The sequence below is a fragment of the Leucopleurus acutus genome (assembly GCF_964270905.1).
Source record: "Leucopleurus acutus genome assembly, chromosome: X".
Classification (NCBI taxonomy): Eukaryota; Metazoa; Chordata; class Mammalia; order Artiodactyla; family Delphinidae; genus Leucopleurus; species Leucopleurus acutus.
In genome coordinates, this window is record NC_139148.1 from 42,730,383 (window position 1) to 42,741,688 (window position 11,306).

General features: G+C 54.2%; 1 protein-coding gene across 2 annotated transcripts; it reads left to right on the forward strand.

Annotated features, from left to right (window-relative positions):
* Positions 1-5,684: 5,684 nt before the first annotated feature.
* MAGIX (MAGI family member, X-linked) lies at positions 5,685-9,404 on the forward strand. Of its 2 annotated transcripts, XM_082864285.1 has the most exons (6): positions 5,685-5,803; positions 6,583-6,729; positions 7,482-7,564; positions 7,639-7,875; positions 7,987-8,158; positions 8,879-9,404. In XM_082864285.1, the coding sequence occupies exons 1-6, from the start codon at positions 5,755-5,757 to the stop codon at positions 9,181-9,183; spliced, it is 993 nt and encodes a 330-aa protein (XP_082720411.1). In that variant the 5' UTR covers positions 5,685-5,754; the 3' UTR covers positions 9,184-9,404. The 2 variants fall into 2 exon arrangements, with proteins under 2 accessions (XP_082720411.1, XP_082720412.1); XM_082864286.1 differs by lacking the exon at positions 6,583-6,729.
* The last annotated feature ends 1,902 nt before the right edge of the window (positions 9,405-11,306 follow it).

The following is an 11,306-nucleotide window of genomic DNA, read 5'->3' on the forward strand; positions in this document are numbered from 1 at the left end:
CCCGTGCTTGGCGCCCCAACCAGCGCGGTGACCTACCTGGCGGCCGCCAAGGAGGCCTGGCCCTGGGAGCCAGCGCGAGCTCTTGGCCTTGCTCTGCCTCAGGCGCTGCCTCTCTTTCCCAGCATCATGGGAAAACTCTTTCCGCCCAGGGGACGTTGTTATTCCACCTGTGAGAGGGGGAAGTCGAGGCCCAGAGAAGTTAAGGGCCCCACCCGAGCTCTGATGACTAAAAGCGGGGTGAGAACCGGAACCCACGTTTACCAGGGTATCCTGCAGCCTCCACCAGAGCTTTGCACATCGTAGGCACTCAGTAAATTTGCAGTGAATGTTTCCCTACTGGGGGACTGGAAGAGTACGGTGGGCTGGGGAGGAGGGTGCCCTTGGAGCCTTTGGGAGCTCCGGGAGGCTTCAGGGGCCTGAGCATGATAGGGTTGGGGGACTCAAAAAGTAGGGGAGGGCAGGTCTCCTGGAGAGTGGGGAGGCAGTAGGAGCCTGGACTTGAGGAGCCTTTGAAGGCACATGGTGGGGGAGGGGACACTAGCCAATGAGAGGGGAGAAATGAGGCCCTTCCTAGGTTTGAAAAGGGGTGGGGCGTGTCTGGAGACAAAGCCCCCAAGGGTGGAGCACTTGGGCAGAGTGCTACTGAAGTGGAAGGAGGAATGGGGAGCTGTGAGAGAAGGCCTGTGGCCACCACTTTGTCGAGGAAGAAACAGGCAAAAGATTTGAACACAAACTTTACCAGAGAACATATACACATGGCAAATAAGCGTGTAAACAATGCTTAATATTATTAGTCTTTTGGGTAATGCAAGTTAAAATCATGATGAAATACCATTACACACGTATTAGAATGGCTAAAGTTAATTAAAAATCTGACCATACCAACTGTTTGTGAAGATGTGGAGGAAATGGAACTCTCATATACTGTTTACTTTTTTTTGGTTGTGCCGTGGGACTTGTGGGATCTTATTTCCCCAACCAGTATTGAACCCAGACCCCAGACAGTGAGAGCACCGAGTCCCTAACCAATGAACCCCCGGGGAATTCTCTCATATACTGTTGATGGAAATGTAAAATGGTCTATAGCATCTTTAGAAAACAGTTTGGCAGTATCGGGGTTTTTTTTTGGTTTTTTGTTTTTGGCTGCACCTCACAGCATGCGGGATCTTAGTTTCCAAACCAGGGATCAAACCCACATCCCCAGCATTGGAAGCACTGATTCTTAACCGCTGGACCACCAGGGAAGTCCGGTAGTATCTTTGAAAAGTTAAAGTTATATGTATGATCCAGCCTTCCACTCCTAGGTATTTACCTAAAAGAGATGAAAGCATATGTCTACACAAATATTTGTAAATGAATGTTCATAGAAGCTTTATTTGTTGTCTAAGTCATCTCAGGCTGCCATAACAAAATACCATGCGACAACAGAAATTTATCTCTCACGGTTCTGGAGGCTGGGACATCGAAGACCAAGGTGCTAGCCAGTTTAGTTCCTGGTAAGGCTCTCTTCCCAGCTTGCAAATGGCCACCTTCACTCTGTATCCTCACATGGAAGAGAGAGAGAGAGATCTTCCTCTTCTTATCAGGCCACATCTTATCAGATTAGGACCCCACTCTTATGACACCATTTTTTAAAATTTTGGCCATGTCCTGTGGCTTGTGGGATCTTAGTTCCTTGACCAGAGGTTGAACTCGGGCCAGCCACAGCAGTGAAAGCGTCAAATCCTAACCACTAGACCACCAGGGAACTCCCGTCTTATGACATCATTTTACCTTATTTTCCTCCTAAAGACTCTATCTCCAGATACAATCACATCGGGGGTTAGAGATTTAATATATGAATTTTGGGGAGACATGAGTCCATAGCATATGTTAATAGCCCCAAACTGAAAACAACCCAAATGTCCATCAACAGGTGAATGGATCAACAAACTGGAATATTCATGCAATGGAATACTACACTGCAATAAAAATGGATGTAAAATTTGGATGGATCTCAAAATAATTCTGTTAAGTGAAAGAAGCAAGACCTACCTCCCCACGCAAAGAGTACATTCTGTATGATTCTGTTTATATAAAAATCTAGTAAAATGCAAACTAATGTACAGTGAAAGAAAGTAGATTGGTGACGACGGGGAGGGACCAGCAGGCAGGAAAGAGGAATCACACAGGGGCAGGAGAAAACTTTTGGCAGTGAGGATTGTGTTCCCTAACTTGATTGTAGTGATAGTCTCACAGTTGTAAACAGTTTGAAACCATGCCCCATAGGGTTAGTGTTTCTGTTCAGGTGCCTAACAGAAATTCTTGAGCTTGTCTTACAGAACAGCAGGTAAGGGAACAGCTTGTTAAAAACCCCTCTGCTTGTAACCTGCCTTCACTGACCAAACTCGCCTTAATTATTTTTGACTCCTTTACCACCCCCTATAGATAACACCTCTGACATATGGGTTGCTATAGTAATGGGGCTTACCACTGTTTTCCAGGAACTTGGAGTCAGCTCTTGTCCCATTCGAGCCAGCTAAGACTGGTTGGGACCACCGACCCCAAAACTGGGCCTGCACAGGTGTTTGATGAATGACCTTTTGACATCAGAGGGCCGAAAACTCCACCCTCAGATCATGCTAAGCACCTCCATTTTTGAACATGCATTCCATGAAGAAGCATGTAACTCATATACACCTGTGCAGAACATCGATTGCCTCACCTTTTCCCTGCCTCCAAACACTTTACCCTGGGCCTAAGACCACCCTGCTTCTTTATCCCATAAGTATCTCAAGCCCTGTGCCTTTGGGGAGGTGATGAATAAACCCTTTCTCTGCTGCAGACCTTGCTGTCTCAGCGTTTGGCTTGCTGAGTGTTGAGCAAATGAACCTTGTTCAGTAACAAGTTCAAAACCTATCAAATTTTACGTCAATTATACCTCAATCCCCTTAAAAGGGATCTATTTCTTAAAAAGAAGAAATATTTGATTAAATCAATAAGAACTGGTGGGGTTGTGAGAGGGACTGACTTAAATCCATGAATTAGGTGACGCTAAAAGGGGCAAAAGGCTTATTTTCATGAATGGATGAGGCTAAGAATGCATTGGTTTAAACCCACAATGGAGAGGACTAAGAGGGGGTTTGGCCTGTCCAGCTGATTGTAATCAATATTGATTAAAGATAAGCACCAGAGCTGCTACCACAGTTTGGCTGGGCACAATGCAGGTGGTTTGGAAGGTTTATTCCTAATCCTTTGGCAATTTTACCATGCACACTTCATTACCACCACTTCCCAGAGTGGTACACTGAGGGTCCAGACAAAGCAGTAGCTAGGGTTCCACATTCTGTAGCCAGGGTTTGCCTTTTGTCTGGCCCCCCCAACCCTGCCAGCTGCCTTGGTGACCTGAGCATGGCTCCCTCAACCCCAATCCTTGCCCCTATCCCCAGATTTGTGGCCCTGCTGGTATCAGCTCTCAGCAAACTCTCACCCAGGGTCCCGTCCCTACCATTCATCCCTGAGGCCATCCTTGGACACCCCATTCCTTTGCAAACTCCCCTAAGACTGAGCATCTCCCAGTCTCAAACAATCCCCCATCTCCAAACACTTGAGCCCCCATCCAGTTGGTAAGCTCTTTGCCCCATTTCTGAAACATCCAGGCTGCCGGATACTTGGAAACCTCCCTTCACCATCCACCATCCTGAACTTTCGACAATGCTTCTCTGCAAGGACCTCCCATCAAGCAATCTATAGAACCTCAGGCACCCATTCCTCAATCTTTAAGCACCCCTCTACCACAATCACTGGTTCCCCAAGACCCAAACCCCAGATTGGAAGCTGCCATCTCCATTTTCAGTGCTTGAAGTCTCAGTAAGAACAGGGCCAGATGATGGTAAGTTGCTTACACTCTCTGGGCCTCCTTCTAATTTATAAAACTGGGGTAATAATTGTGCCTTGTGTTGCCTTATTTCTCATTCCACAAGCCATACGTAAGAGGTTTACACAGCATTATACAAAGAGAGCATCTTGGCTTCTCTGAAGAGAAGGTGGGCAGATGTAGCCATCTTATGCTGGGGACTGCTGGGGACCCCTGGGAGTGCACACATCAGCTGGACTCCCAGGGGTGGCCAAGAGGGACAGAGTGGATCCCAGTTCAGGCAGGCAGTTGGCCAGAGAAGCCAGTGATCCTGGTGACCAGCACTGCCCTGCAGGATTGGGGAGGTCCCTGGGGGAGGGAAAGGGGACTGGGCCCTGGAGGAGAGAGTGGAAAGGCTTCCCAGTGGAGGAGAGGATATGGATTCCTAGGGCTCAGCCTTGGTTTTTCTCCTCAACCCAGTTCTCTTGGGAAGACTCAGGAAAAGAAAGCAGCTTGGACTCATCCCCACAGACAGAAGCACTTTGGTTTACAATTCTGCAGGGACAACCATCCATCGTCTGCATATAAACATGTGTTCTTTCTTTTCAGAAATAGAAGAACGCAGGGTTGAAGACTTTGAATTGGGCCTTGATAACATGCAGTCACCTTCCAGGTAGACAAAAGGCTGGGAAAGGCCTCCTAGAAAGAGGGAACAGCATAGGCACAAGCAGGGAGATGGGAATAACAGTGGGCATATTTAGGGAGTTGTGAAAGCCCCATTCGGTCACAAGAACAGGGCAGAGCAGTGAAGGAGGTCCAGTGTGTTCCCCCACAGACAAGGTCAGGTCAGAGATGGGAGGGGCATGGGACTACAGGAGGAAGGAAAGCAGGGAGCATTCAGCCCTTTCAACTACAACAAAACCAGGACCCTGAAAGGTGGATGAGAGAGGTTGCACAGCCTGCCAGAAGGGACATCAGGACACAGTGTGTTCACATCCCATAATGAAACAGTCATGGACCAGATGACTGTTGGGGGTAAGCTACCTGAGACCCCCACTGTTGTTGGCTGACTGTGCAACCCTGGGCCCCTCCCATCCTCAGTTTCTTCTTCCACAAAGTGGTGGCCACAGGACTTCTCTCACAGCTTCCCATTCCTCCTTCCACTTCAGTAGCACTCTGCCCAAGTGCTCCACCCTTGGGGGCTTTGTCTCCAGACACGCCCCACCCCTTTTCAAACCTAGGAAGGGCCTCATTTCTCCCCTCTCATTGGCTAGTGTCCCCTCCCCCACCATGTGCCTTCAAAGGCTCCTCAAGTCCAGGCTCCTACTGCCTCCCCACTCTCCAGGAGACCTGCCCTCCCCTACTTTTTGAGTCCCCCAACCCTATCATGCTCAGGCCCCTGAAGCCTCCCGGAGCTCCCAAAGGCTCCAAGGGCACCCTCCTCCCCAGCCCACCGTACTCTTCCAGTCCCCCAGTAGGGAAACATTCACTGCAAATTTACTGAGTGCCTACGATGTGCAAAGCTCTGGTGGAGGCTGCAGGATACCCTGGTAAACGTGGGTTCCGGTTCTCACCCCGCTTTTAGTCATCAGAGCTCGGGTGGGGCCCTTAACTTCTCTGGGCCTCGACTTCCTCCTCTCACAGGTGGAATAACAACGTCCCCTGGGCGGAAAGAGTTTTCCCATGATGCTGGGAAAGAGGCAGCGCCTGAGGCAGAGCAAGGCCAAGAGCTCGCGCTGGCTCCCAGGGCCAGGCCTCCTTGGCGGCCGCCAGGTAGGTCACCGCGCTGGTTGGGGCGCCAAGCACGGGACCGGCCGGCCTCAGCCGCGTCCAAGCCCGGGCGGGCTGCCAGGTGAGCGCTCCCGGGCGCTCCAAACGCGTCGCTGGCGGCAGTGCGTCCACCAGGCCAAGTACGGGTCATGGAGCCACGCGCGGGGGGCGCCACGGACCCTAAGGGGAGCAGAGGAGGTACGGGGCGCGGGGTGGGAGGGTAGTGGGCGCGTCCCTGCCAGCCCTCGCCCCGCCTGTCTGCTTCTCACCTTTTCCTTCTGACAGGTGGTAAACAAAGCAGCCCTGGCGCCCTAGCGGCTGCGGGCGGCGGCGGGGGAGGGCAGGGGCCCAGCGACCCGGGCTGGGCTCGAGGCGCCCTACCCGCACCCGCGCTGTGGGGCGGCGCACCAGACCCGGGGGTCTCTCCAGAGTCTCCGGGGAGGTGTGCCGGAGGGGTCTGCCCAGGGTCACTGGGGACACCTGGGCACTCGGGGTCTGTGGTGAATTGTGGGGGGTTAGGCTGGGGGCTCCGGGGATATGTGGGCCAGCAGGGCTGCCTAGGATAACCGGAGGGGAATCGGGGGTGCCTGGGCCACAGGGGGCAGACCGTGTTCTGTTGGGACATCTGGGGGAATCGGGATACTTCTCGATGTTCGGGGGAAGAGTCTGGAAACTGGAGTTATAGGGGAGCAGTGAGAGACCTTCAGAGTTATTCACAGGGTGTTCGGAGGTGTCCAGGAATATTGGGGTTAAATAGCTGTCCAGGGTGGGTGCAGTTTTGGGTCCACGGGCATACCCGCGATGGTCGGGGGTCGCGGGAGATGAGAGGGGCAGTCGGTGACTTTCAGAACTATCGAGGGAGTGGTCTCGGGTCTCCGGGATCTTGAGGGGCATTCTAGGTCTTCGGTCGTGGGGGGGGCTGTAGGGGGTCGCTGAGACTCAGGGTGGGCCCTGATCTGTTTTTTTCACTCGCGCAGGCCGTGGCCTTCCCCCGCCCGCGGGCCCCAGAGCCCGGCAGCTCCTGGCGCGGCTGGACGCGCGCCCCCTGGCGGCCCGAGCTGCGGCCGACGTGGTGGCGCTGGTACGCCGGGCCGGCGCCACATTGCGCCTGCGCCCCAAGGAGGGTGCGTGATGGGGGCGGGGCCTCCAGGGGGCGTGGTCGGAGTGGAGCGGGGTTCTGGGGGGGCGGGCCCAGGAGTGTTAGTTACTCCCCTGGGTGGGGCCAATGGGTGTGAGTTGGGAGGACGGGCCTCGGCGGTGATTCGAGGGTGCTGGGGTTAGCCTAGACTATTCCTCTAGGAGGTGACACAGAGGGTTACTGCAGTAGGTGAACGTTGCAAGATTAGTTGTGGGTGCGGAGCTTGATCTTTACTTTTGTCAGCGGGGTTTCGAGTGGAGGAGGTGGGACCTGGAGAGGGTTGGGGGCAGGCATTAGGCTAAAGGGCGGGCCTGGAATGTTAGTCAAGGAGGTGGAGTCTATAAGCGCACTGGGGAAGCGGCTCGAAAGGTTAGGAGTAGGTTAAAGTTTATAGGCTGATTGGAGGGCGGGGCCTGGAATCTAAAGCAGCGGAATCCTGGAGTAGCACCCTGCACGGTGAGTCTAAGGGTTTAATATGAGGGGCGGGATCTGCGTGTTATTAGAGGGAGGTAGGAAGGTGTTTAGGATTATTCAAATAGCTGGTCCCAGGGTTATTAGCTAAGAAGGCGGGATCAGGATAGTTATTCGTGTGGGCGGAGCCTAGTTAAATGGATGAGCATGTCTGTCTCTGCATCCTAGAGGCAAGGAGATGAGATGAGGCTAGAAATATTAACTCAGTAGGCTGGTCCTAGATAGTTTCTTTATAGTACCCTTCCGACTGCCTTTTTCATCCCCCAGACAATAGCGTGCTGGATTCTGCAGACATAGAGGTCACAGACAGTCGCCTTCCTCATGCCACTTTCGTGGAACACCGGCCCCAGGTACCACCTTGTCCTCCTTCGAGGCCACCTGCCTCGAGACCGGCAGTGTATGTATACTTGTGTCCTTACTCCAGCATCGTCGGTCAGAGACCTTGGGTACACGTACCGCGCCACCCCAAGTGACCGAGGGTAAGGCACGTCGTGCTTCGAAGCCGCCCCAGGCCTCTGGTCAGTTCTGTGTGGAACTCGTTCGCAGTTCCGTGGGCTTTGGCTTCACATTAAGTGGAGGCCGAGATGCAGACGGGGACGCTCCGCTGGCAGTTCGCGGGCTGCTGAAGGACGGGCCAGCACAGCGCTGCGGTCGCTTGCAGGTGAAGCATAAAGCACCCTCCATTCGACGGTGCCAGCCCTGTCCTATCCTGTTGTCGATGTGCTCTCCATTTTGACCTTTCTACAACACCCCTTGCCTTGCACTCTTGCAGCCTGGCGACCTCGTGCTCCACATCAATGGAGAGTCAACTCAGGGCCTCACGCATGCTGAGGTCATGGATCGGATTCGCACAGGAGGTCCCCGGCTCTGCCTTGTGCTAAGCAGGCCTCCTGAGACCCACCCCGGCAAGCCTGAGCGGGTGGGAGGGCCCTGGAAAGAAGATGGTGGGTTTCTCAGAGGATTGGGGTCAGGGATCTGTGAGAGGAAGAGGGTCGCAGAGTGGAGAGGCTGGGGACCTGGGTGAGAAGGGTTTGGTGGTCACAATGGGGAGGATCAGGGCTTGGTGTTTGTGAGGGTCATGATATTTTCAAAAGTGGGGATGGGAAGACCAGGGTCCCAGGATAGGAATAAGGGTGGATTTCAGAGGGGAGGCTTTTGAGGTACTGTGAGGGAAGAGAAAAGAGGGGTTTGGGGCAAAAGTGGTTGTTCAGAAAGAAGGGTCATGGTCCTCAGATGGGAAAGCAGAGTGGGTCTCAGTGGAGAGGGGATGGAATGGGGATCCAGAGGGTAGGGGGTCTGGTCCCAAAAGACGAGGGATCCATTAGGGAAAGGATTGGGAGTTGAGGAAGGTGGGATGAGCAAGGGAGAGAGTCTGGGATCCTGTATGGGAGGGATTTGACTTCCTTTGGGAGTTGTGGGAATTGATTTCTGAGGGGAGTGTTCTGCATCCAGGAAGGGAGGGGACTCGGGAAAGGAGGTGTCGGGTCTTGAGGAGTGGCTCGGGTTCCCGAAGGGCGTGTCCATTCATTGACGGAGGTTTCTCTGAGTACTGGGGTCTCTGTCTCCCGCAGCCCTTCGAGTCTGCCGGCCACCCTCAGCCAAGGGGCCCCATCTCCGTTCCCCACCCTATCGCCTAATCTAATCTGCAGTCTTGCCATCCCCAGATCGCAGTGCAGATCCTGGGGGACCAGAGGTGACGAGGTCTCGAAGCTCCAGCACTTCCCCACTTCAGCACCCTCGACCCCGTACGACGCCCCAAACCCGGGGCAGCCCGGAGTCTAGCCCAGGAGTGGCGGACGACCCCGCGGTTCCTCCTCCTGAGGGCCGCACAGAGGACCCCAACGACCACACCCCGGATTCCCCTGGACCCTGGCTGGTGCCGAGCGAGGAACGGCTCTCGCGAGCCCTAGGGGTCCCGGGGTCCGCGCAGCTAGCCCTGGAGATGGCAGCCGGAAGGCGGAGGCACTGAGCGTGTAGCAGACGGGTCACTTGGTACTGCCCAACCTGGATCTGGTGTGCCCCGCCCGCCGCTCACTAGCATCATGGGGAGAGCTTCCTTGGCCTTCTCCCCCCTCCTGCTTCGCAGTCGACCAGCCCTTGCTCCCCTCGAGGCGTCAGTGGTACGGCCCTCCCGGACCGGCCAGCCCTGCGCAACTTGCTTCGGGCGGGGGAGGTAATAAAATGGTTCGATCCGGTCTTAACTTGCCAGGTGCTCTAGGCTGGGTGGGGCTCCCGAGTCCTACCCGTAAAGCAGCGGGTGGGTCGACCTGGTTGTGAGGAGGGCCTCTTCTAGCAACCATTGGCAAGCTTACTTCCTGCTGTTTCTTTCATGCCTCTAGAGAGGTCTTCGCTTCTGCCGGCATAGCCCCACGCCGTTCCCCTTCGCCAACTCCTGCTTCTCTCCCCATTTATTCATTTCACTGTTTTGGACATGTGCAGGGCTCAAAGTTAATTATTGCACGTGGCGTGGGGAATGCAGAGGTGGGCCTATTGTGGCGGGGAGTGCACCAGTGTACCCACAACCCCGGCCAGGAGTCGTCCAGACCCTCAGCTGGGCTGGATAGCAAGGTTAGAACCGGGGCGGCTTCCTTCGCCGAGAACCTGCGGTCTCTCACTTCCAGCCTGGTCTGCCAGCTTTGGCTGGCTGTAGACTGCCACCCTCACGGCACTGGCTGGGGCCCCGAAGCCCCCTTCGGGGCGGAGCCAGGAAGGTGTGAGTCAGCGGGCCGGGCTAAAAAAGGCTTTTAGAACCCTTGGGCCGCGCCCCCCTCTTCCATAGATGGTGAGGAACCGCAGCTGGGCTTGTGTGCACACGCTACACGCTGGGCGTTCCCGGTCCTGGGAGAGGCCCGAGTTTCCTCCGTCCTGGGAACAGAGCCCCAAAGCCGGGGCTTATATGGCCAGCTGGACTCCGGTGTAGCCCCAGTGCGGGCGCTGACCGAGGCCAGAAATGTCCAGTCACCTCCGCTGTCACCACATCCTGAACACTTCGTCCCATCCCCCCAACGAAGGAAGCTGTGGTCTGGAGGGAATGGGCAACTCTACCCCCTATGGGGAGGGGCTGGGGAGGTGAGGGAGGGAAAGGGCCCGAGTGTGAGTGTACAAGGTGGCGCTGGGGAGGAGAGAGGGACTGTAAAACTAGGCTGGGAGTTGGGGTATAAAGAGGTGAAGAGGTGCACCCTTGAATGATTAGCGCTGTAGGCACTGTGGGGGAGTGCACTGGGGCTTCTAGTTGACCCTAACTCAGAGCCTGGTAGAAGTGTGGCTCTAGGGAAGTCAGGAAAGGGCTCCAGAGCCCCAGTCCTATAAAAACAGTCACACCCAGGAGACTAATAATATCGATAGTACTGCCAGCCACCATTTACTTGGTCTTATCCTGGCTACCGGCTTTACTGGCACTATCTGTTTCCATCTAGTTACACATCGACTCAACAATCCCGATGTGACCATTTCACAGAGGAGAGAAATGAGGCCCAGTGAGTATAAATAGCTTGAGGAAGTTGGGGATTGAGGCAATATTTAATATTGCCCGATTCCCAAGCCTGTCCTCTTAATCTCACCTGCATTTGACAAGTATTAATTGAGCCCCAACTGTCTACCTTGCCCTGTGATAGGCACTGGTGAGATGCTGGAGGAATGAAATATAAAGATTTCTAACCTTGTGTAGCTGAGGTAGTGGGGGGGGTAGACAGATGTCAGAAAAGAAAATACACAAGAAGATGAATAAATAAAAGATAATTTCAGAGAGAAGTGAGAGTTAGGAAGATAGCAAAAGGTTATGGTGGGGGAGGTAATGATGGTGGGCTGCTGGCCTCTTTGAAGACATAATATTTGATCTGGGACCTGAGTGACCAGAAGCTAGATGTTTGTAGAACTGGGGGAAGGGCATTGACAGCAGTGAGAACAGCAAGTTCAAAGGCCCTGATACAGAGCAGAGTTTGTTCTGTTCTAGAAACTCTGGCATGGCCTCACAGAGTTGGAAAGCAAACACTCAGCCTTGGGAAAGGTATGCTTCATGCCTTCCACTATCCAATCCCTCTTTCAGCAACCTGGGCTGAAAGAGGGGAGCCCCTTAGTTTTGTGGGACCCCAG